The 25,834-nt window shown below is 49.0% G+C and overlaps 1 protein-coding gene across 1 annotated transcript; it reads left to right on the top strand.

Moving 5' to 3' along the window:
- Positions 1 to 200: 200 nt before the first annotated feature.
- RNF103 (ring finger protein 103) lies at positions 201 to 25,677 on the top strand. The gene is made up of 4 exons (XM_020969455.2): positions 201 to 718; positions 3,421 to 3,560; positions 19,693 to 19,808; positions 23,663 to 25,677. The coding sequence occupies exons 1-4, from the start codon at positions 493 to 495 to the stop codon at positions 25,236 to 25,238; spliced, it is 2,058 nt and encodes a 685-aa protein (XP_020825114.1). The 5' UTR covers positions 201 to 492; the 3' UTR covers positions 25,239 to 25,677.
- Positions 25,678 to 25,834: the final 157 nt, after the last annotated feature.

The raw sequence follows: 25,834 nt of genomic DNA, 5'->3' as shown, positions 1-25,834 counted from the left end.
GCCTCGGGGAGTGACCGAGCCCGGGAGCCCGCGGCAACCCCTGCCCCGCCCGGGGCCTGCCGGCTCCCTGCCCCCTTCACCCCCCCCCGCTTCCTCCCTACATCCCCAGCCTGTCCCCCCGCACCCCCCTCAGCCCCTACCCTGCTTGCTCCCCGAGCTCAGGCCTTGCCCCCCCCTCCTGCAGCCCCCTCCCCAGTGCTGTGTTGTTTGTCTCCCCCAGGCGCCCCCCCATCCAGCCGTGCAGGGACGTCTCCCTCTCTCGCAACCTGACCTTGGCCCCCCTCTGTTTGATGGGGGTCTCCCCTCCTCCCCCCCGGCCCTCGTCCGCACCTACCCGGGCGGGCCCCCTCTGAGCCCCCGCCGCGCTCCCGAGTGACCGGGGGATGCCGGCCGCGTCCTTGGGCTCCCGCAGCGCGCTCCGCCTCCGCCTCCCCCGCCCCCGCTGAGCCTGGGCCGGGCCCCCTCCCCCGACGGCCGGCCCGGGACGCCAAGATGTGGCTCAAGCTCTTCTTCTTGCTGCTCTATTTCCTGGTCCTGTTTGTGCTGGCCAGGTTCTTCGAGGCCATTGTCTGGTATGAGACGGGCATCCTGGCCACCCAGCTGGTGGACCCGGTGGCGCTTAGTTTTAAAAAGCTGAAGACCATCCTGGAGTGCCGGGGCTTGGGCTACTCCGGGCTGCCCGAGAAGAAAGATGTCCGAGAGCTGGTGGAGAAATCGGGTAAGGAGCCAGCCGGCCTCCGAGGACGCCCCCCGGAGGTTGAGGGGTAGGGCCGGGGACCGGACCTGGAACCACATCGCCGCGGCTGACCCAGGCCCCTTCCCAGCAACCGTGGCGAGTTGTAGAACCTACTGGGAGGTCTGGAGGCCTGGCCACAGCTTGTCCAAGGCAGGACCTGAGGCCGGGGCTTCTGGCTGCCTAGAGGCCAGCTTCTCTCCGTGAGAGAGCTTTGCAAGCCCCAGAGGGACGAGAACTCTACCTTTGATTTTACTGGCATAGAAAAACTCCCTTCAGCCAATGCAGCTGCCACCTGCCAGCTATTTCTACAGTTGCCTAGAACCCTGAGACTACAAGACTTGCCCAGGGTCACACCACTGTATGTCTGAGGCCATGCTATGAGGGCACCCCTTTCTCATAGTGCCAAGCTGCCTATTAAACCTCATGGTGGTACTGATGTAAGGGTTAGCTATCATCCTGATGATGATGGTGATGGATGGCATTGCAGCTGTGAATTTTTTATGTCCTGGGGCTTTTTCCTCCATAAATAGAATAAAGAGTGTGTAGGGTTTTAAGTTAGCAGTCTTGTGAAGTGTTCTAAGTAAATGTATTCGGTTTCCAGGTCCTCTGAAAGAAAATGTGAGATTCCTTCACTTTGTGTGGGGGACTGAGATGATTTGTATGGGTTTTTTTAAAGTTTGTGGGAAGTAAATAACACTTTTCAACAGGAGGCCTTCTTAACCTGGCTTCAAGGATTTCCCAGCAACTCTGACATGGGTCATAGACAAATAGAAAATAATTTTGGACCATTCAAAAACATGCTTATGGTGAATATGTCATTTTAAAATTTCAATGTATAGATTGAGTGTATGTATTTACATATGTACATGTATATGTATATACATACACACAATTTCTAAATTGAAATATATATACATATGTATATGAAATTTATATATTCTCAAGAGTTTCATGTGTGTACCTGTACATGTGTGTATAATGTCAAGGCGGCTTGTTCTTGTTTACCTTGGGATTGAACTGAGATTGGGAAGATGCTTAGTTAGGCCCTAGGCTTGAAATTTACAGGGAGGGGCATGCTTCTGTAGTGAGAGGTTTTCAATAAAGAAGAACTCTGAACAAAGAGCCAGGTCTGTACTTTAAACTCTAGAAGAAACCGGGGAAGGATAGGTGAAAGTTAAGGAGTCCCTCCTTTTTTTGAAAAGGAGCTTTGGTAGAATGTCATCCCGTCCCCGTCCCCCCCCATTTCTTATCTTGATTTGGGTTTCCATTTTTCCCTTCATTGTTAGTCCTTGCCACTGTAGGTTAATGGATTAAAATACCAGAAAGTGAAACCAAATGTAACACGCATGAACCTGATTTGTCCCTCTTACAGACAGCTGTCTGGCTGAAGTATACAGTTTTGACAGAACGTCAGTGGGATCAATAACCTTAACTTTTTTCTGCTGAACTCTGAAATGTACATTTTTAAGGGCCCAGAAAAATGTTCATTTCCTGTACTAGGGGATTACTATATTTGTTTAAAAGGTTTCTTCCTGTTCCTTCCTGCCTTCTCTCCCTCCCCTCCATATGCACACAAAGAAATGTATATTTGCTTTTAAATTTTCCTTCCTGGACTGGGAATGTGGTGTGGGGAATGGTAGGCTGGGTTTCTGTATGTAACTGTTGAAACCTATGCCTCTTTTGTTTGTTTCTAGCGTTGCCTGCTTTGCATTTGCAAGGCTAATTATTTCCTCCAGCACTCCCCTACTACTATGTAATGTGCTAGATATAAATATTAACTCTTCCAGAGAATTTATTAGTTACGATTTAAGGTGACGTGTTATTAAACCCATACAGGAGCCATTGCAGGAAAAACCCGTATTCCCTCTCTCTCTACAAAAAAAGTTCATTTTTTCTTTAAAGATTAATTGTATCCTTTATTTTAAAGCATGGTTTACGTTGGGTTTTATTTCTAGTACAGAAAATACAGGGAGGTAACCAAAGTCAGAGGCTCATAATACATATATTGATAAATATGCACTACTGATATCAGAAATGATGTGGGTCTTATAGAAGTGGTTTGCTCTGGAAGTACAGTATTACAAGCATTGGGCCTAGTCAGATGACATTAAAGTTGTCAAAAACTAGACAACTAGGTTGTTCCTGACAACCTTTCACCACCTTAAGAGCTGCTGTGCTGATGTTAGCTGAGGATGGTTTTACCCCAGTCCCACTTAAATGGAAATCAAAGTCTGTGCTTTTGGCCGAGTGTTCTTTTCTAGAGGTCAGTGGATGGACAGTTCACAGTTGTATTTCCAGTGTTTGTTCTGAGAGGTCAGTTTTTACTCACAGCTCAGGCTGCATTACTCATTTGCCACATGACCTTGGGCAAGTCCTGTACCCCAGGTACAAAATCTTTAAACTAACAAGAGTTATTTAACAACAGCATATTTATAAAAGTTATATGTGGCCTAAGATACACTGTGCAAACCCTTATGATTATTGTGATTTATTTTTAGCTCTTGAAAGAAATTCAGCAATGTCAATATAAACTTAGTTTTTATCTGTCTATACAACAAAGTGATAGGGTGTTTAGCTATGTAAAGCTAATTTCAGAGATTGTGGAAGGAGTAGGTTTAAAGTTGACTGTTTACTCCTTTGTGCTTTTTGAAGTTTTGTTTCTCTGACTGTTTTTTCTTCTTTAGGGGACCTGATGGAGGGTGAGCTTTATTCTGCACTCAAGGAAGAAGAAGCGTCCGAGTCTGCTTCTAGCACCAACTTCAGTGGTGAAATGCACTTTTATGAGCTCGTGGAAGACACCAAAGACGGCATTTGGCTGGTTCAGGTACTTGGATGGGTGGTTCATTCATACTCATTTGAGAACACATGCAGGAGAGGTGATCTTTACTGAGAGGGCTTTCCTGGGCAGTGATGACGGGGTCAGGCAGCTTTTGTGCGTCATCTGTTGGCTGTTGGGAATGAAAAGGAAGACCCAGTGCCTTTATTCAGTTGTCTCCACCATTGTCTCTTTCCCTTCCCATTCCCCAGACTGGAATGGATGGGAATTTGATTGTATAGTTCTGTCTGCTTTTCAAGCCCTTTAAAAACAAGCAAGCAGACAAGAGAAACCATTTGGATAAACTTTTAACTGTGTATGTGGAGTTGAAAATATGTTGAAGATGGAGAGGGTCCAGACAGTGTTGGAGATGTTGATTAATTTGTAGTTTTTCTCTTCAAAATTCAAAGCAGGTTCAATAAAATCATGGCATTTTAGATCTGATAGGGACCCTACAGATAATTGAATCCAACGCTGTCATTTTCATGGTGAGGAGACTGTAAGGGGTTCACCCAAGGTCATAGAGCACATGTGCACAGCTCCGTGTTTGGAAATCCAGTTCAGGTATATTTTTTCTTTCTTCTCTTTTTGGAGCCTGGAGGGAGCCAGGTAGAATAGAAAGCGGACCAGGCAAGCAGTCAGGAGACCTTGATATGGAGGCCGGTGGTGGCACTGTTGACTCACTCCATGACCCCAGGCCGAGTCCCTTACCTACTGTACTACAGGCAATAGCATCGTGGTAGTAAGCGTTCTGGAGAGAGTTTATGTCTGCCTGACAATTTGTGTCCTCCCTGGGAAACCCTGGTATTTTCCCTACTTATAAAAAAAGAAACTGAGGCCAAGAGAGAGTGACAGTCAGCCAGCGTTAGCTGAAGGGTCTGAGGCAGGACTTGAACTCGGGCTTTCCTTACCACAGTCCAGCAGTGTCCTGAGCCGTGTGTGTGTAATGTGCGTGTGGTTGGCAGCACAGTCATCTAATTGGTCATAGCAGGTCATTGGAACCACATCTCGAATATCCGGGCTGCTTCAGATAGAGGCCCAAGTACCTTTCTTGGTGACCTGGGGTGTTAGGGCCTCTCACCTCCCAAACGACCTTGTATTTACTTTGTGCTTCGTATGTACGTGTTGTTTCCCTGGATAAAAGGGACCCTCCTGGAGGACAGAGCCTGTCGGATTCCCCAGCACCTGGCATACAACGGGGGTTCAAGACATGTTTGTTGAGTGGTTAACTGAATAATAATGATAGCTCCTGTTCATATAGTGCTTTAAAGTTTGCAAAGAGCTTATGTGCCTCTTTTACCTCATGTGATCTTCCCAGCCCTGTGAGGAAGGTAGGAGCTATTGCTGTCCCCATTTTATAGATGAAGAAACTGAGATTCAGGGAGTACAGTGAAGAAAGAGTCTATTTCTTGTGCCGTTTCGGTGTGCCCTCCTAGCAGTCCAGAGCTCTTGGATGTTTTTAAACTGTAGCACCTTTGACTTGTTTAGATTTGTGTGAAGAAACTTGTTACTCATTTCGTCTCTTGCCCCTTAGGATTTATTTCCATTGGGGCTTCCCAGGGAAGTCTTAAGGGCCGTTTGGAATGAACACTGCCGTGTAAAGACTGTGCAGATTTTTAGCAAAGGTGCTTCCAAATGGGAGCTCCTTTTATGGGTATCAGATGGTAGATGATGAACATTCAGCATTGATTGAGGAAATGTTAAATGAAATTTATCCAGGATAGTATGCTAGGTCCTGAGAAAGATTAAAAGTCCGGATGAAATATGGCCCCTGCCTCTGTGGAGTTGACAGATGTGGTGTTTGAAAATCAACCTATTAAATTACTCAGAAGTGGAAAAGAGAGACATTGTACCTATTGACTCTTGGGAAACTAATGCTGAGAAACACCAGACTTAGTCCTGGTGGGTCTTTATCTGGGAAGATGCCCTTAGCCACCGTCAGTACTAATGGGGTGTTTTCAGAATCCATGGTTTCCTCAGCCTGGGTACCCTTTCCACCAGGGAAGATGGCAGTCCCTGTGCTTTTGTAGACTGTTTTCATGATCACCAGCTACAAACCAGCCTTCTGTCAATGAGCCTCTCGGGACTTGCCTACCCTGGTCCAGTGTGGCAGATGGGCAGCCCCTCGTTGGCTGGGCTGGTGCACTAGGGCCTGGGCTCTGCTAGGATAGCTGAGAATCACCTCCACCCCATGGAGAGGTAGGCATTGGAGGAGAGACTTGTTAGTACACACTTTATCCCAGGAGTGGCAATGATCTAGAATTGTCTCTGTGTCCACTTCTTTTCTGTGCTTTCCCACAGTGGCAAGCACTGTGAGATGTCTGGCAGGGTCTCTGAGAGTGGAACTGATACCGAGCTAACTGGACCAGTAAAAAAATGGCACCCTGGACATTGGCACTCTGAGGTAACCCAGCTAAGCTATTCAGGGCAGAAATCCTGGCTGTATACCCTTTCAAGAGTTAGAGTTTTTAAAAATCGTAATTGAAATTGAGGGTTTCTGGTGTTGAGGAAATAGAAATATTTTTGGGGCACTACTCTGTTATTTTTCCCTCCAAAGATTTTTGAGTGTAGCTGTTATCTTCAAGTAGCCAGAGAGCAGTTAGCTGGAAGGGGTTCTGTTTTTCAGAAATGTTAGCAATTTATCAGGGTGCTGGCTCTTCTCTGCCTACAGCATGTATTTTGACTCTCCTTTCATATCTGGGTTCCTTGTGTTCAGATGGGTTAGGCTCGTGATGCCTGTGGCAGAGGAATGTCCACGTGGGTTGGCCTGTGTCTAAAAGGTCACGTTGGAGAGAGTTGTCTGTGGCATCCAGGAATTGGTCGATGTGTGCCTGGTATGTGTCAGGGCTGGGGCTCGAACCCATGGCCTCCTGGCTTCCAGGCTGCCTTGCTGTGCCCACGGCCAGTAGTCACGTGTATCCTTGTTCTCCCGTCATCTCCATTTCCTGATTGATTAGCTGCAGACTTCTCTCCAGTTGGTTTTTTTTTTCTGTGACATTGAGAAAGCTTTTAGGGAAGTGTCACGCTGCTCATAATGGCTGTCTACACATCTTCGTGTATGTTCAGTGGTTTAACAAAAAATAAATCACGTCGCCATCGATAAACTACCTGGTGGAAAGGTGTCGGATAGGAGCGTACAGGGGGCTTGCAGAGAGGTGGTGGTGGGAGGGAGCCCGAGGTCAGAGAGAAGGCCCTTCTGGTCCAGAGCACAGTGCTTCCCAAGAAAGGGGATTCGCACAAGTCGTGCATCGCACTCGAGATGATCTCTCTCTGCCTCGTAACTGGGGACGCGCTTCTTTTCTGAACCATCAGGAAAGTGTGTGGCTTTCTTCTCCTGTTTTCTCTAAGGGACAGTGGGCTTCATGAACTGATCGTCCAGTCCAGTCAGCCCGGCGACGTGGCATCCATCCCTCTTCTGAGCTGCTCTTGTCACCAACTTTGTCTTTTGTGTCCTCCGCAACTTAGAGAGTACAGAAGGCACAAAGCAGACTTGAATATTCATTGGCAATGAGCAGGAATCTTGATGCCCTTCTTCCAGCGTACGGGCACAGTGGCTTTGCCGTTGGCTCTGCCACGGAACTAGGCGTGACCCAGGTCTCCAGTTTGTTTGCTCATCTGTACAATGGGGCTGGTAATCCTGCACTGGCCCCCTCGGGGGCTCGCAGGAGGGTGAAGAGCACGGACACCACCTACCTGAGCTTCTCAGAGTCTGTGTCAGTGTGAGTTGTGAGCACCGTCTCCTTATTAACATAACATCTTTACTAGTTTTCATTTACAGCGCCATTATTTTCCACGCAGATCAGTACCAATTGCCTACCCATGCCAGTCATTCCTGGTCCCGGGCCTCTCTTCTACGGCTGGTATCCTTTTTACTGCAGATTCCTCGTGGTCACCACATAGCCCTGAGTCTTGGCCCGCACAGACAGGGTTCTGTGCCTTGGCCCCAGCGCATAGAACGGCGATGAACAACTGAAATTCAGCCCATTTTTTCTTCCTTCCACCGGCTTCGCTTCAGCTAAACATTTCTTAACCTTACTGCTGATTCAGGCCTAGATAGGCAGAAGATAGTGAGTACTAACTGCTCTCAACTGGGGTGGTAGAGAACTGGTAGAAGAACTGAGGGACCAAGGCTGTGTGGACAGTATTCGAGCCAGGTTTATTGAAGGTGCTTGTAACCTGCCCGGGAAGTAAGGGAGGGTGCGTGCTGTGCGAAGGGCAGGAGGGGACAGCGTCTGCTGAAACTGGGCTAGATTGCCTGAAGAGCTAACGGTGCTTTCCAAAGTTCCTCACCTTTATTCCTAGGGAGTAGCTTACACTCAGGCTCACGTCCTGCCGTACCTACGAAGCCTAGGACAGCGAGCGAAGTGGCAGTTTGCTGAGTCTGTTGTTTGAGCCCCTCTTTAATGCTGCTGTTTGGCTGGCATGGAGATCTTGAAACTTAATAAAAAATACCTTGTCATAATGAAGTGCTGACCTATAGAAATGGAAACCCGTTGTGATTGAAGACATGTGCAGTGAGGCCGCCCTTGATGTGATCCTAGCTTATAGAATCATAGTGTGTCTGAGCCGGAGGAAACCCTGCCTGATCTATCCCCTCCGGTTTATAGGCCCAGAGAACTCTTGACAGAGAAGGGGTCAGAACGTAGGTGTCTTGCCCGAGGCTCAGGCCGGTGTCCTTGGACGCAGAATGCCAGCGCTCCAGGAGGCACATCAGCAGCCACCGAGGTCAGTCCACACCCCCACAGGCAGTGCTCTCACGCTCATTCTGGATCCTGTCATCATCTGAGCTTCATGTCATCTGTACATCTGAGGAGACAGCTCTCTGGGCTTTCCTTCAGGTCATCGATAAGCATGTTCAACAATCTGGGGAATTTCTCAACTACACCACCCTGGGATGACTCCATATTGTAATGTAAATGATAGCATTTCCAAAATGGTGCCCCAGATGTTTATGTGGATTCTCATTCAGAGTTTCACGGATGGAAGGAAGAACACTTCTGCCCTGGGCTTTCACTGTCTTCCTCCCCTCCTCGCCTGCCTCAGTAATGGCGGTTGGGGAACATGTCACGGCTGGGGCCAGGAGACGAGGTGTGCTCAGATTTGGATCACCCACCAAGACTAGGACATGGCGCAGGGGAGAGGGCAATGGGGAAGGTGACTTGGGGGGTATGGATGCTTTTATGTACTTTGTGGTCAGTCGTGAAAGAAGGGTCGAAGAAACGGAAAAGGAGATCTCAGGGTAGACAGTCTAAAATGGGTGTAATGTGACCTTTTTGCTCAACTGTGAAATGCCGATGGCTGTTCTTTGCCAGGTTCTGAGAGCCCCTTCCTCAGAGCCTGTGGCTGCAGCATCAGACTGACCGGGCCCAGCAGCACAAACCTGGAGACCATCTTGTCTTTCATTCCAGGCACCCCTACTGTGTGTAGCAGGCTGTTCTGGCTGGGTTACTGGAATCAGTAAGCGTTTTATTAAGCACCTTCTGTGTGCCAGAGACTTTGCTAAGTACAGGGGATACAGCTCCCCAGCCTTCGGTCACAGAGAAGTCAATATAGGACACATACCCAGTAAGCACAGTGAGGAGAGGGGGCCCTAGCAGCTCCCAAAGGAAGTAGCCTGGGGCTGAGTGGAGTGTGTGTGAGGGGGAGTAAGGCTGAATCATCTTGGAAAGGTGGAGCCAGCCAGATTGCAAAGGGCTTTGATAGCGGCTCTGCTTCTTCCCGAAGACGTGGGGACCTGGTGAAGCTTCTCGTGGAGGACAATGCCGGGGTCAGGCTTGTGCTTTCATCGCATCATTTTGAGAACTGCAAAAGATGCATTGTGGAGAGGAGAGACAAGCTTCGGGGAACCTGGTTAGGGGGCCAGGGCAGTAGTCCAGGCAGGCGCTTGTGATGGCCAGGACCAGGATTGGCTGTGGCCTAAAGAGGGGATGTCGGTAGTGTTACTGTTGAGCCTGAGAAGCTGAAGGGTGCGAGTGAGAGTGAAGAGTAGAGGTGACTCCTAGGTTGTCTTCCTGCTGGATCTGAAGAATGGCGGTCATTGCAACAGAAATAAGGAGGTCAGGAGAAGGGGCGAGTTTTATGGTGGCAGTGTATGTAGCACTTTAAGGTTTGCAAAGTGTTTTACGTACATGATCTCGTTTGGTCCTTAAAACTGCGCCATGAGGTAGTTACTGTTATAAATGCCGTTTCACAGATGAGGAAACTGAGGCTGCAAAGGTGTGACTTGCCCAGGGTCAGACAGCTAGTAAGTATCTGAGGCAGGACTGAATTCCAAGTCCCGCACTCTCTTCATTGCACTACCTAGCTGCCTGAGTTTGGGGAGAAAGATACTGAATTCTATTTTGTGCTGAATTTGAAATGCCTAAGAGACATTCCAGTGAACATGTTCAGCAGACGGCTGGAAATGTGTCTGGGACATAGTAGGTGCTTAATAAAAATGGATTGATAAAATGTCAGACTGGAGGTCAGGGAGCGATGAGGGTCAGATGTGTTGATTTCAAAGTCATCTACATAAAGATGGCATTTATATCCATGGGAGTGTGAGAGAGAGAGAGAGAGAGAGAGAGAGAGAGAGAGAGAGAGAGAGAGAGAGAAGTAGTCTGTTAGATGACAACAGCACACCCCCTTTTTAGGTGAGGGGGCAGGTAATTAATTGTCTAAATCAAACTGGAAGAAAACTCGGTTTGTAGAAAGGCATTTATCAAAAACCCTAAGACTTAGTGTCAGGCTGTGGACAAAGCACATTCCAGTTGTGTAAATATCCATTGCAGTGGTAATGTGCTTTCAGGTAATGGTTGAAATAACTGCTATTAGGTTGATTTTCTGGAAGCTTAAGAATGGCCCGCAAATGTTAGAATTGTGTTCATTTCATGCCCTAAGCTTTCTAGTAAATGTCTACTTTACCTTTTTAGCTTAAAAGCTGTCATGCTACAGTTTTAGTGTGCACAATTATCCTAAGTTGTTGTGAACATGAGATTGTCCATGTTGCCATTTCTAACTTGAATAATAAATTGTAACGATCCTTACCCAGTAGGTGGGGATCTGTAAAAAAAAAAATCTTAATTTTTTTAAAATTCAGTTTTATTTTTAGTTCCAAATTCTGTCCTTCTCCCTCTTCCCTACCTATTGAGAAGTCAAGAAACACAAAAGTCATTAAAAATATTTATAGTCATGCGAAACAAATTCTGCATTAACTTTATTCCAAAAAGAAGAGAAAGAAAGAGAATGTGTTTCAATCTGTACTGTGAGTTCATCAGTTCTTTCCGTGGAAGTGGATAGCCTTTTTCTTCATGAGGCCTTTGGAATTGTGCTGGATCATTGTACTGATCAGAGAAGCTCTCTTTCACAGTTGGTTATTGTTATCATGTTGCTATTACTGTGTATATTGTTCTCCTGGGTCTGCTCACTTCACTTTGCATCAGTTCATATAGTTCTTCCCAGGTTTTCCTGAAACTGTCCCCTTCATCATTTCTTATAGCACAATTGTATTCCATTGCATTCATAAAGCACAGCTTGTTCAGCCATTCCCCAATTGATGGGCATCCCCAGTTCCCAGTTCTTTGGTACCATGGAAGAGCTGCTATAAATGTTTGTGCATGTGGGTCCTTTTCTTTTGATATCCTTGGGATTCAGACTGAGTAGTGATATGGCTGGGTCAGAGGGTGTGCACAGTTTTATAGCCCTTTGGGCATAGTTCCAAATTGTTATCTAGAGTGGTTGGACCTTTGAACAACCCCACCAACAATGCATTGGTGTACCTGTTTTCCCACATCCCCGTTAGCAGTTGTCCTTTTCCTTTTCTGTCATGTTAGCCAGTCTGAGAGGTCTGAGGTGGTCCCTCAGACTTATTTTGATTTTTCATTTCTCTGATCAGTAGTGATTTAGAGCAGGTTTTTTGCATGACTAATGGTAGCTTGGATTTCTTCTTGAAAGCCCCTTCTTCCCATTCCTTGACCATTTGCCAATTGGGGAGTGGCTGCCAATGATCTCAGAGGTGTGTTGGGTAAATAAAGACGTTGGCTTTGCCCCAGCATCTCACCCCTTCCGTGTTCTCCCCAGGGTTTGGCACTGTGACATGATAGAGTGCTGGACCTGCAGTCAGGAAGACCTGGGTTTGAATCCTCCCCCACACTCTTACTGGCAGTAAGCCTCAGTTTCCTCATCTGTGAAATGAAAGTTTGGGCTTGATTACCTCTTCCCTTCAGCCTCCCTTTGAACATGTGATCCTTTGAAGCCTGGCTGCAGGGTCAGCAGGGATGGCCCCTGCCTTCTCTGTTCATGGTGCTCTCTCACCGAGACTCTGAGGAGCTGTGCCATCAGCTGCACACACCCCCCATGCCCCAACTCTGGCGCTATGCCAATCTCCAGGATCGTGAAAAGTGAAACTTGGTTTGTTTTGCTCTATTTATCAAACTTGGGTGGGTGGACTTAGAGCAGCTGTGAAAACAGCCCCTGACCCCGGGAGATGCCCCAGGTCTGAAGCGCATCAGGCCCCCGCCCAGGAGGAATGGAGGGTCTCCTCTCTTTCCTGCTGTCCTGGAGCTTGGTTTTAGTGTGTTGCCGAAGGCAGAAAGAGAGCTGTGGGCAAGGAAGGGCTCCAAACAGGGGAAGAGGAATGATGTGACAAGAGTTGTTTTTGTTTCCTTTCTGAAGCCCCTTGTGAGGGGGTGTGCAAGGACTCAGGAATGCTGCTTCTCATGCGGCTGTGTCACACTTTCCTGTGGGCCAGGGGGAGAAGGCTTTCCTCTACCCATTTTTGTGTGTGACTTATGTGGACAGAGAATCTTTCACATAAAGCCTCCAGATGGGAGTGTCCACACTGGTGTGCTCCACGTTGGATGGGAGCCCTCACCCCCCTCACTTTTGGGACACTGAATGGAGGTTCTTGCCCTGTCCTGGTGCTCAGCCTCTTCACCTCTGGCCCATCCTCTTCCTCCCGTCCTGTAAACAGGGATGCTGCCCATGGCTCCTTCGGGGTGCATGCACCTCCAGACATTCCCTTCTCCAGTGGCCTCATCTGCTGTATCTCTGAGGTGACTTCCATGTCTCTAATTCTTCCCACAGTTCCAGGCCTTTGTTTCCATTGTTTTCTAGGAATTCTCACCTGGGTGGCCGCTAGCCCTCTGCTGAACTCAGAACATCCCTCTGTCCCTGCCCCTCCCCCACGGTCTGCTTTTCTTAGTATGAACTCCAGCTTCTTCCTGGGTGTGTGGAGAGATAGAGGGTCCATCCACTCGCCATCTGCAGTTTGCGTCAGCCGTGTCTTCTCGGGTCCTGCTGCAGCTTTGATGTTCAGGGCCCTGTCTCTTCTCACTTAAGATGCTGTGTTCCCCTCCTAACTGATCTTCATACCTCCCCTCTGTTCCCATTTCTGCCCATCCACCACCCAGTGACTCTTCTCATCCTTGAGGGTTTGTGGGTGACCCAGACGGGGAAGGGGAGGTAATGAGAAGATGGAGCTGGCGTGTGAAAAGATGTGGACAGGCCTAGAACGCGGGGCCAGAGCATTCTCATGGGACGAACTTCCCAGGAAAACGTAAAATCTGCCCTTGGATTTCAGAAATCAACCTCACACGTTCTACATAAGGACAGGCCTAAGTTCTGCTGAAAACTGTAACAGTAGTGATGGTGATGAAGATGATAACAATAACTAACGATTACATCACACCTGCTACATGCCAGGCACTCCGCTAAGTGCTTTTACAAATGTTATCTCATTTAATCCTCGCACCACTCCTAGAGGTAGGGGCTGTTGTCATCCCTAGTTTTAGAAATGAGGAAACTGAGGCCAGAGAGGTGAAGTGATTTGGCCAGATTGGAACCCAGGTCTTCCTCAGGGCAAGTCCAGTGCCCTGCCCGCTGTGCCACCTTGCTGCCTCAGCAGACTAAAAGTTCCGTAGGAGGTGTGATGTGTCCGGGCCTAGGGAGGCCATGGCACCGCTGAGCTTGGCCCTGGTCAGGTGCAGCTGGCACCCATGTTGTAGGGTCTGGAGGTGGGCAGCCAGGCAGGTGGAGATCTCAGGCTCCTGCTTCTAGAGGTTTGGTTGACAACTGGCCTGTGGAACCCGGAGAATAGAATCTTGGGTGGGAATGAGGCAATGCTCATTGTATTCAAGTAAGTTGCCGGGCTTTTGTGATGAAAGGGGGATTGAATTTGTTTTGTTTGGCCCCGAGGGAGAGCTAGGAACGAGGGAGCATATTAAAGCTCCATGCAAAGACAGACTTGTCCACAGCCCGAGCTTTCCTCACTGAGGTGGTTCAGTGGGTGGCACATTGGGCCTGGAGTCAGAAGGAGCTGAGTTCAGATCTGGCCTCAGACACCTTCTGGCTGTGTGACCCTAGGCGAGCCTCTTACCCTCTGTCTGCCTCAGTTTCATCAGCTGAAACATGGGGATAATAACAGCATCTGCCTCCCAGGGTTGTTGAGGTAATATTAGCACAGCACCTAGCACTGTGCCTGGCACATAGTAGGCGCTTTATAAACCTTGTTTCTTTCCTTCCTTCTCACTCAGACTCTCCTTACAAAAGTTGGGTGGCCATTTAATAAGTGTATCGCCAAAGGGATTCTTGTTTGTAGACAGGCTGGACTAGATGGGGTCTTGTTCTGTGAATGGTGGGTTGTAGCGGCCTCGTGGGTGTGGGAGGCGGGTCACAGTTCACCCCCACTGCAGGCCTGAGTCAGAGCTGGGGGTCTGCTTGCCAGGCGGACCGACCGAAGGGTTTGGTCATGTTGAGGAAAGGAGGAGGATCCCAGTAGGGCTAGGGCTGCTTCTGATTGTGGCTGTGCCAGGGAGGAGAACCTGGGGGAGAGAGTGGAGCAGGCAGCTCGGCTCTGTTTACTGCCGTGTTCTCTGCCACGGAGAATGATCTTTGGGCTGGGAAAGACAGAGCAAAGGTACCTCACGAGGCTGATGCCCAGCATAGAAGTATGGTGGTAGCCAGAGAACTGGCTCGGAAGATCGAAGAACTGGACATTATGACTGTCAAACCACAGGCAGTAATGACTGAAAAGCCAGAGAAGTGGGAGTGGGCTGGAGGTCAGTGAATGCGGGCAGGACGAGAACACGGCATAGACCAGTGAGCTTGACTTCCATCCCTAGCTTGGTTCTAGAATGTGGTATTGAAGGGACAGTCGGTAAACATCTCAAAAAGGAAACCATTATCCCAGAGAGCATAGCTTCATCAAAAACTGGTCATCCCAGAGGGGCTGGTCAGGAGAGTGCTAAAGATAGGCTGGCATTTGCCTAGATTTTAACAAAGCATTGCACCCAGTGGAAAAGAGGGAAAGGTGCATGGGATCTCGACCCACCATTTAAAAAGCACTGAAGGGGTCTGTTGCCTGCAACCAGATAGTGCACCGAAGGGAAAGGCGTGAAATAAGACGTGAAGAAGTGGGCCAGGCGGAGCAGCACAACTGATTCAGTTTATTTTTCTGAGGGTACAGGATATATAGAGAAAATCTATCCTAACTTCAAGGAGTCCTCCCTGGGAGACACTCCCCCAACCATCAGCTAAGGATGTGATAACATACATTTCCTCCTTATCAGAGTTCCTAGATAGAGTTGTAAATTCCAAGGCTTTTTCCTGGCCCTATATAGAGGAGTGAATATGTAAATCTAAGGTTCAAAGAGTGAGAAGGAATGCCTCAGGAGCCTCCTAGCTGGGAGAGATTTGGAGAGCCTGTGCTTTTTAATTATTGAGCCCTTTGGGTAAAAGCCTGGGCAAAGGTCAAACTCTGTCCTGGATCTTAAACCCATATCAGACTCTTAAGATCGGCCCTCAACAGGGGTCTCAAGTGGACAGAGTTGAAGAAGCCCTGGGATAAATGATAGTACAACTGAGGAAACGTGGAGCCAGCTGAACGACCAGGTCCTAGAAACGGGTCTCTAGCAGGGTGCCTTAGGAGTCTGTGCATGGCGAAAGAGAGGTGGCCTGCAGATGACACTGGGTGAAAGTCAGGCTGCAGAAGGAGCTTGACAGACTGGCAGTGGTAGAATGAATCTAATAAAATGAAAATTTTTAAATGAAATTTTATTTTTTCAGTTAACAGGAATTTTTTTCTCCTTCCCATCTTGTCCCCTCCAGTCCCCGTTGAGAAAGAAAACCAAACCCTTTGTAACAAATGTGCAACATCAGACCAAACAAATCCAGACGCTGACCTTGTCCACGAATGCCCCAGGCTCTCCCTGCTCTGTCAGGAGGTGGGCAGCACGCTTTGTGGCCAGTCCTCTAGAACCAGGACTTGTGACTGCCTTAGTCGGAGCACAAGATGAAACGGAATAGGGATTCAATGGACAGGCGTGTACTTGGGTTTGAAAGGGCAGCCACACAGGTGCAAGCGAGGCTGCCTCAGCAGAGGGTCTGTCTTGCCCCTGGAGGCAGGGACAGGGAATCTTGTTCTTGTCTGGACTAGATGAGCCGGGGTCCTTCCTGCACCAAGATCCGGTGATCAGAGCCTAATGTGCCTCCAAGGCCATGGGACTCCTTTGTGCAGAGGCCTTCCGGGCTCTCTGTCGCTCGTCAGCATTCCAGCCCAAGTGCAGCGTTTTCTCCGTCCCTTGTTCAGCTCATTCTTTGTCTTGATTCAGCAGAGATGTTCACCTGGCCACGAGTAAGCTTCCCTCTTCCCCAGGCTAGCAGTCCCAGCTTCATTGTGCTTTTGAGGCTCAGTGGCCACGCCTCTTCTCCACCCATCCTCCCCGGGGGAAAGTCAGCCCTCCACCACTTCTCCCAGAGGCTTTCCTGGACATCTTTGTATTCAGCTCTCCCTCTCTTTCCCTCCTAGTAGAGTCAAGTCTGGCTTGTTGAAATCTTTGTCTCCTCTTATCCGTAGAGTGTTTTGCACACAGTAGGGAACTTACAATCCTTAATCACTGAATGCAGAGCTCCAGGGCCTGGGTGTTAGTCTCTGTGTGGCACTGCCTAGCTGGGTGAATTTGGAATGGCACATAACTTTTCGGGCTCACTTTCTCCTCTTGCAGACTGGGGAGAGCCTGTGAGATGATCTGTTTCTAAGGTCTATTCATCCTTCAAAATGCCCTGATGATTCTTCAGAAAAAAGCCACGGAAATAAAGGCAGTCATGTTGAAACTTGTAGTCTAGCAGAGGGGCAGGGATAGGGACTGGACCTGGCATCCGTTGGTGAGGAAACTCCCTGATGGGGGTCTACAATAGGGGTCTCCATGTCATCTCTGCAACCCCTCACAAACTGGCTTCTGGCCTCATCATTCCAGAGTGACCAGTGACCTCGCAGTCACCCAATCCACTGGCCTCTTCTCAGGCCTCATTTTCCCCAGCCTCTGAGACCTTTGGCTCTGCCAATCATCCTCTTCTGCCCCTGGTGCCCCCTTGAAGGTGTCCCTCAGGGCTCAGTCCCGGCCCCCTTTTCTCCTCTGGGTGATCCCATCGACTTCCCTGGATTGCGTCGCCATCTCTTGGTCGATGGTTCTGAATCCTGCCTTTCCCACCACGGTATCTCTGCTGACCCCCAGGCTCTCCTGTCCAGCTGCCTACCAGACAGCCAGTCAGCATCACAAATACGCGCTGTCTACAAGAGAGCTTGTCTTCTTTCCTCCTAAGCCCTCACTGTGACTGTCAAGGGAGCACCATCCTCTCAGTCCCTCCGGCTCACAAGAGGAGTCACCCTGGGCTCCTCTCTCTCACCCCGCCCCATCAGTCTGCTGCCAAGGCCAGTCCGTTTCCCCCTTTGCAGCATTTCCACAATGCACCCCCTCTCCTCCTCTTGGCACTGCTCCCCGCCCCCACACCTGGGCGGTAGCTGCTGGCAGGTGGCCCTGTCTCCAGCCCATCTTCCATTCAGCCTCCATTCACCATTCCCAAAGGTCCAACCGTGTTGCTTTCCCCTATGCATGAACTCCAGTGGTTCCGTCATAACCCAGCCCCCTCGTACCTTCTCCCCACCCTGTACTGGCCTCTAGCTGTTCCCGGAACAAGACGTGCCCTCTCTCTGTCTGGGCTTTCTCTCTGGCGACCCCCGGGTCTGGAGCATTCTCCCGCCGCCCCTCTGCTGACCTCCCTGGCTTCCTTCAAGCCTCAGCTAAAGTCCCAGCACCTTCCCTCAGTTAGTTGTTTCCTCTTGACCCTGTATCTAGCTCAATTCGTATATGTTTGTTCAAGTACTGTCTTCCGCCCGTTAGATTGTGAGCTTCTTGAGGGCAGGGACTGCCTTTTCCTCTTTTTGTCTCCCCAGCACTTAAGTACAGTGCCTGGCACCCAGTAGGTGCTTAATAAACGTTTGCTAGTTGATTGATCCTGGAGGCAGCGGGGAGCCACTGGAATGCTGTTGGGGGAACCAGACCTGCTCGTTAGGAAAATCCCTTTGGCAGCTGAGTGGAGTGGGGACCAGAGGCGGGGAGGCCCAACAGAGGCCTCAGCCGATGAGGGCCTGCCGTGGGGAGATGTAAAGAAGGTGAGGTGGCCAGGCCTCAGCCACATGTCAGATCTTGGCGGGGGTGGGGGGGGAGACAAGGGAAGTTTGGAGGAAGGGAGGGCTTTCTCCTTGTTGCCTCACAAGTCTTCCGGCTTCAGGCCGTCCTCCAAGGTCAAAACGGTGTTTTAGAGAGTAAAGGGAGTCAGAGTCGTAAGCGTTTGTTAAATGCTTACTGGATGCCAGATGGGCAACTAGGTGGTGCAGCAGATAGGGCACCAGGCCTCAATTCAGGAAACTTCATCTTCCCAAGTTCAGATCCAGCCTCAGACACTTCCTCGCTGTGTGACCTTGGGCAAGTCACTTCACCCTGTTTGCCTCAGTTTCCTCATCTGTCAAATGAACTGAAGAAAGAAATGGCAAACCAGTCCAGTTTCTCTGCCAAGAAAACCCCAAATGGGACACAAAGAGTCGGACACAACTGAAAAACAACTGAAGAACAATGAAATAGTCTGTACCGGGCACAGTGCTAAACCCTAGAGGCGCAGGGGGCACCAGCTTTGTACCCAGCGAGGGGAATGCTGAAAACCCACAGCAAGCATGGGAAATGACCCCAGATGGTGAGGGTTGAATATAGAGGTGACGAAATTCAGGCAGGGCAGGGAAGGACGAGATGAATTCTGAGTGCTCTCCATAAAAAATTCTGGCTCTCTCCATTGTCCCACCTGCACCCTCTCTGATCTGGGGTGTGGGGGGGGGGGAGTTACCAGAGGTGGATTCACCTTGTACAATGATGAGGGTCTGGGGGTCGTGAATTCCAGGAGAGAGCCAGGTGGGGCATGATGGAGTCCTGAGACCAAAAGTTAGAGGACTAGTTTAAGCTTTTTAAATAATTCTGTTTCAGAATCGTGATGAGTGGGGAGCTTTTCTTCTCAATCCAGGCATTGTGAAAAATGAGGCCGTTATGTGTTCCGGCTGCAAACCTCTGCAGAAAGTTAGAAAATGAGGATTGGCCATCATTTGTCATTGTGGATAATTGGGCCTTTACACAAAATTTATAATTTATTGTTTTAACGTTTCAAAATCTCCTTTCCCAAGCAGCCAACATTATTGATGTTTTCTTAGATCATTTCTTTGTTATCCCCACCATTTAAAGCATTTAATGAGTGTCTGGCCCCAGGGCAGATCCCACTCTTTGCTCCCTGGTGGAGACATCTGGGAATTTGATCTAGGAAAAGGCTGTCTGTGCTTAATGCCTAGAGCCCCAGTTGAGAATTAGCCATGGTAAATTGAGGCTGTGACTGTGAGCAACCATTTGAAACTTTCCCAGAAAGCTGCTCTCCCTGAGTATGTCACAAAATGAATGGTCAGACACAGGAACTTGGCGAGCGAGTGACCTGGCCTGGTGAATAGTCAAGGTGTAGGTGGTAGAACAAAGATCAGCTTCTTTCCATGTAGCATCAGACTTTGGAGTTATTCCTCAGGTGGAGGAAGCCGGCTTGCTGTTTTGCTCAGCAGGGCTGCTCTCTGGCTCTGGGTAGACGCTGTAGGAATGGAGGCATCCATTGTTTCTGCTTTTTCTGCCGTTCATTTTATAAGGTTGGCATTTTAAGGGGAAATGATGACATGACATAAGAACTAGACTCTGGGAATAAGAACAGCTTATTTTCAGGAAATGGAATTAATGGGCACCTGCAATGTGGGCTTGACTCTAATTTTGGAAGTTGACATCTGTCTTTTTCCTTTTGGCCGTAGGTCATAGCAAGTGACAGAAGCCCGCTAGTGGGAAAGGTCCACTGGGAGAAAATGGTGAAAAAGGTGTCCAGATTTGGAATACGCACGGGAACCTTTAACTGCTCCAGCGATCCCAGGTGAGCCCTTCAGACCGTTCCAGACATCTGAATCCTATAGATCTTACAGAGTGACCACATCAAAACAGTCATAAACACATGGGAGCTGTGTAGCCCAAGGCCTGCTGCGCGTGGTGCAGCTGCTGGCGGGTGCCCGGTAATTCCAGTGCCGGGGCCTGAGAGGAGGAGAGTCCATTCTGGGTCTTTCACAAACTCCAGTCAGAGCCCATGTCCTCTGTGACTCAGGACCCCTCCAGGAGAGGTTCTCTTTTGATCTGAAGATCAGAGCTGCAGGCTTCTTTTCTGCTTCTGCTCTTGGTGATAAAGTCTTCTACCACCAGGTTTTTTCTCTCTGTCCTTTATCCCTGAGAGAATCCCTCCCCCTAGACTTAACCTGGGCCTTTGTGTGCTGAAGAATTCTGAAGTTACCTTTCTGGCTCTGACCACCTTCCATCCAAGTCTGCCTTCCCAGCTAAGGTTCTTGGTGTTCGGCGGCCCTTCAGTCTCCTCAGCCCTGTCGCTTCCATAGCACTTTGAGGTTACAAAGCCCGTTATCTCACCGATGGACCCAGCAAGCCATGGGGTGGGAGCTAGAGAGATAAGCACCCCTGCGAGGCCCGGTGACTCACTCCCATCCCCTCTGGACACGTCTTCCCCATCTCTGGCCGCTTGACACCACCACAATCAGTCAGGACTTCCCCTTCCCCTTTTTTGTAACCTCAGAGCTGGAATATTACAGAAGTAACACATTCAAGTTTTTCACGTGTCCGCCCTCTGGCCTGATGAGCTCTGCTGCCAGTTTAATCTTCCTGAAACACCATTGTGTGGTCCTAAACCTTCAGTGGTTTTCCGTAGCCTTACAGGTGCTGATTCGGATCTTGGTCTAGAGAGCCAGGGGTTCTGTGACTCTTCTAAAACAGAAACGAGAGGCCTTGGCCGTTACCTGCTTCTGACTATTGAGGACAGCCAGTGGTCAGTGAGGATTACAAAGGTCACCAGGTAGCCCTGGGCCGTGGAGTTGGGGTCTTGGCCTGGCTAGCACAGTCCTCGGGCTGCTCATGATTCGGGCATGCCCTTTCCTGACATCTCATCCCCCAGCTCCCTGATCCAGTCCAGATGATCTGCTCACTGTCTCCTGCGTGTGCTAGGATGGCATTTACTTCTTAGCCTGGCCTTTAAGATGGAGCTGAAGTTGAGTTTCTTCCAAGGAAGCTTTCTTCCTCCTCAAGTCACATTCCTCTCTTCTTTTGGTGCCTTATCACATGACTCTTCCTTGGTCCTTGCTTGTGTTATGTGTTTGTATTGTTTCTATGATTGGACGGTAAGCTTGAGGAGATTGGGTGCTGTGTTTTGTACTTGAAATCACCCCACACTTTGGGTTTTGGGAAATGTCTTGATTTCACAAAAACTGCAGTTTGAAAAAAGCCACACATCCTGCTTTTGGGATCAGAATTGATGATCACGTGTTCTTTGCCACCATACTGTGGGAGGTGTTTCCAAAAGCCTTATTCCTTGCTTCCTTTGGGCAAAAATCTCTGCCTCCTGAGAGACCACCTCCTAAGCATTGTCCTGGTTAAAATTGGAAGGGTCAAGGGATCCCCTTCCGAGCTTGTAACTGGCATCAGCTGGAGTATGATGGAGATTCCTTCCTAGGAGTAGGAACCAGGGTCTAGTTGGTGGCTCATAGGGCTGCTTTGCTCTCAGGATCCATTTGTGTACATTTATTTTGGGGTGAGAATTATCAGAAGAGCTTGTTTTTATTTTAATCAGCAAGAAAGGCTTTTAAAATGGTATGTTGGGTAGGATTTCTTTTAGACATCTTTGAATGAATGAAATAAATGAAATCTTTTAATGAAGACGCATCAGTTCCTCGGTGTTTTGTAAGGATTAGCTTTTCCTACCCTACAAGACACACTTCACGGAAGCACTCGGGGATTCTACTTTCTGCATTCTTCTCGCCTGTCTCAGCCACAAAGACAGCGTGAGAAGGTGTGCGGCAGACGTGTCTTCCATCTTTGTCCTCTTAGAATCTCACGGCACTCCTTCTTTTGTCGTCGCGGTTCTTCCGCCGTATGCTCGTCCTCCTAGTACGGGTCATTTTCCTGGCTCTTCTTGCCGCCCTCTGCATCAGTTCATCGAGGTTTTCCCGTGCTTCTCGGTGGTTGCCACATTCGTCGTAGGTGCTGAGATCTGTTGGATTCAGTCGTTCAGCAAGCATTTATTAAGTGCCTGCTCTGTATGGGACGTGCTGGGGATGTCCCTGCCCGCGAGGCAAGACTGGCCCACAGACGGACAGACAGAGACTGCTCGCAGACAGAATAAAGACATCATGGGAATAATGCCTTGAGAACTGGAGTGGAGCCTTGAGGGGAGGATGAGCAAGAGAGGCATTTCAGGCCCAGAGAACAAACACAGAGGCAGATGGTCCGTCCAGCAAGCAGGCCGGCTGGCCTGCAGCATTGTAGGCATTTCCTGAAACTGCAATGCTTTTTTCAGCACAATAATCTTGATGAACATTTGACCTGTTAGAAAAGATAACTTATAGAAGGAAAGTAGGAAATGGGGCGGGGGGGGCAGAATTTCACAGCAAATTTCTCAGATTTAAGTCTCATTTCTTAAATGCATAGAGGACTGAAGCAAAATTATAAAAATAAGAGCCATTCCCCAAAGGATAAATGATCAAAGGGTATGAACAGTTTTTAGAATAAGAAGTCAAAGCTATCAAGTCATATGAAAAAAATGCCATAAATCACTAATAACTAGAGAAATGTGAATTTACCACCTCACACCCATATTGGCTAACATGATAGAAAATAAAAATGACAAATGCTGGAAGGAATGTGGAAGAATAGGGGCGTTAATGCACTGTTAGTGGAGTTGTGAATTGGTTCAATCATGCACAGTGCCCAAAGGGTTATAAAACTGTGCCCACCCTTTACACTCAGCAATACCACTACTGGGTCTGTATCTGAGACCAGAGGAAAGGGAAAAGGAACTGTATGTACAAAAATATTTACAGCAGCTTTTTGGGGGAACCTAGGGGATGCCAGTTGATTGAGGAATGGCTGGACAAATTATGGTATATGAATGTGATGGAATACTGTTGTACCGTAAGAAACGATGATGGAAAAACCAGGACAGTCACCTAAGGCCTGACGCAGAGCCAAGAGAACATTGTCCACGCGGGAACAGCAGTAGTGTGGCAGTGATCACCCATGAAAGACTTAGCTTCTCCGGCCATCCCAAAGGGCCCGGGAAGAACAGTGCAGTCCACCGCCAGAGAGAGCACTGAGGAGCTCTGAGTGCAGACGGAAGCACATTTTTTCACGCTTGATATTTTTTGGTGGCTATCTTTCCAGCATGACTGATGTGGAAATGTGTTTTGTGTGACTTCTTATGGGGAAGGGGTGGAGAAAGGGAGAGAATTGGAAACTGAAAAAAAAAGTTTCCTTAAAAAGAACAGGTGTTTCTTTCCCTGTGCGTTTCCAAATTCTGCTTGCTTTTACCCGTCCCCTCTGTTCCCAGCCGCCTCACCTTTGGCCTCGTGCTCTGCCACGCTGGCTTGTCCTTTCTTTGTTGACATGGAAGACAAGCGCTTACTAAGCTCTCGCTGTGGCGCTGCGGCCTCCCTCTGTTAGGTGCTGGGAGCACCCGTGGACAAGAGTTGATGTTCTTGAAAGAAAGGCTGGGCTTGGGGATGTGAGCCACAGACTGTGGCTTGCTTTGCATTCCTCACGTGTCGTCGTAATAACCTGGGTTGTTTGGGAGCTGAGTAAATGAGGCGTACTCAGCGCTGCCCAGTGAAGTGTGAGGTGCACACGGGCGAGGCTTGGAGACACGTCGTTCTTGGCTCATTTTCTGTACCTTTTTTGTAGGTATTGCCGGAGGCGAGGCTGGGTGCGCTCTACCCTCATCATGTCTGTGCCACAAACCAGCACTTCCAAAGGAAAGGTGATGCTCAAGGAGTACAGCGGGCGCAAGATGGAAGCGGAGCATATCTTCAAGTGGATAACCGCGCATGCGGCTTCTCGTATCAAGACCATTTATAACGCGGAGCACCTGAAGGAGGAGTGGAACCGGAGCGACCAGTACTGGGTGAAGATCTACCTGTTTGCCCACCTGGACCAGCCGCCGGCCTTCTTCTCCGCACTCAGCATCAAGTTTACCGGCAGGGTGGAGTTCATCTTTGTCAATGTGGAGAACTGGCAGAACCGTAGCTCTATGACTGACATTGGCATCCACAGCATGCCCTCGTACATCCTGAGAACTCCAGAGGGAATTTACAGGTATGGGAACAACACGGGCGAGTTCCTGTCGCTGCGCGCCTTGGACTCTTTCCTGCGCTCCTTGCAGCCCGAGGTCAATGACTTGTTCGTCTTGAGCCTGGTCCTCGTGAACCTCATGGCCTGGATGGACCTGTTCATCACCCAGGGCGCCACTGTCAAGCGTTTTGTGGTCCTCATCAGCACTCTGGGGACGTACAATTCTCTGCTCATCATCTCCTGGCTGCCGGTGCTGGGCTTCCTCCAGCTCCCTTACTTAGACAGCTTTTATGAGTACAGCCTGAAGTTACTGAGGTACTCCAACACCACCACGCTGGCCTCTTGGGTGAGGGCCGACTGGATGTTTTACTCCTCTCACCCCGCCCTGTTCCTCAGTACATATCTTGGACACGGCTTACTGATCGATTACTTTGAGAAGAAGCGGCGCCGTCACCACAACGCCGAGGAGGTGAACGCCAACAACCTGGAGTGGCTGTCCAGCCTGTGGGACTGGTACACCAGCTACCTCTTCCACCCCATTGCTTCTTTCCAGAACTTCCCTGTGGACTCGGACTGGGACGAAGACCCCGACCTGTTCCTCGAGCGCCTGGCTTTCCCGGACCTGTGGCTGCACCCTCTGATACCAACCGATTATATGAAAAACTTGCCCACGTGGCGTTTCAAGTGTCTTGGAGCACCTTCGGAAGAGGACTTGTCAGAGGGGTCTCAAGAGCCTGAAAATGACTCGGATGGTGAGAACAGCGACGCTTTCCCCAGGGAGACGGAAATGTCTGAACACCAGCCTGGCACCGCCAGCCCTCCTCCAGAAGGAAGTCCCCGCAAGAAGGAAGCTTGCTCGTGTGCCGGCAGATATTGTCAGACTGGTCCCCAGGACAGGGGACGACGCGGGTCTTACGGTTCATACGATGCAGGTGAAGATGGGGGGCCCGACTGGCTGGCCTGGCCCACCACCATGTTGCACTGTACTGAATGCGTGGTCTGCCTAGAGAACTTTGAGCACGACTGTTTGTTAACAGGCTTGCCCTGCGGCCACGTGTTCCATCAGAATTGCATCATCATGTGGCTGGCCGGGGGCCGGCACTGCTGCCCTGTCTGTCGGTGGCCTTCTTACAAGAAAAAGCAGCCACGTGGACACCACCCACCCTCGTTGAATGACGCCTCGTCCTAACGTGTGGCGCTTCCTCTGTAAGCTTTGAGTCTCACAGGGATCGCCTCCTCAATGTTAGTCACAATGTTTTTGTGGTTTGAAGTTTAGTTTAATGTTAGTGCAGTGACCAGAAATATACATTATGCTAATGTTAATGGCAGAATTATTTGGTTGCCTTGTGTGTCAAAATGGAATGCATACTTAATTGTACAAACTTTTATTTACAACATTGGAAATTCAGCAGTTGATGTTTTTTGTAAGCACAAAGAGGTGAGACAGAAATTTATCCTAGCAAGAGTTGACAAGTTAGGGCTCCAGTTCTAATGAAATTGACAGTTGCTTATCCTGAATGTTTCCTCCCTTTTTACAGTCTCTCTGTTCAGCATCTTTGGCTGAATAATGTATCTCTGAGACATGAAATTGAAGAAAACCTATGAAATAAATTATTTTAAACCCAGAAGGCTGCAGACTTTCCAAAATGAAATCATTTTTTGATAAAGTAAATAAACATAAGATGTCTGAATATTTGATTTATCTGTAAAAACTAATAAAAATATAATTTTGGTCTCTTTTACAAAAGAATAACATAAATCATTGGAATCTGGTTGGCTGAGAGA

The sequence above is a fragment of the Phascolarctos cinereus genome, unplaced genomic scaffold (assembly GCF_003287225.1).
Source record: "Phascolarctos cinereus isolate Bilbo 61053 unplaced genomic scaffold, phaCin_HiC Scaffold_2;HRSCAF=192, whole genome shotgun sequence".
Classification (NCBI taxonomy): domain Eukaryota; kingdom Metazoa; phylum Chordata; class Mammalia; order Diprotodontia; family Phascolarctidae; genus Phascolarctos; species Phascolarctos cinereus.
The sequence above is the reverse complement of the archived record's forward strand: the minus strand, read 5'-3'. Positions and strand labels throughout refer to the sequence as shown.

Bases quoted from the DNA above. Each gene is read 5' to 3' on its own strand.
- RNF103 (XM_020969455.2), top strand. From the start codon at position 493: ATGTGGCTCAAGCTCTTCTTCTTGCTGCTCTATTTCCTGGTCCTGTTT. The intron at 719-3,420 runs GTAAGGAGCCAG...TTTCTTCTTTAG, and splicing joins AGAGCTGGTGGAGAAATCGG to GGGACCTGATGGAGGGTGAG. The intron at 19,809-23,662 runs GTGAGCCCTTCA...CCTTTTTTGTAG, and splicing joins AACTGCTCCAGCGATCCCAG to GTATTGCCGGAGGCGAGGCT.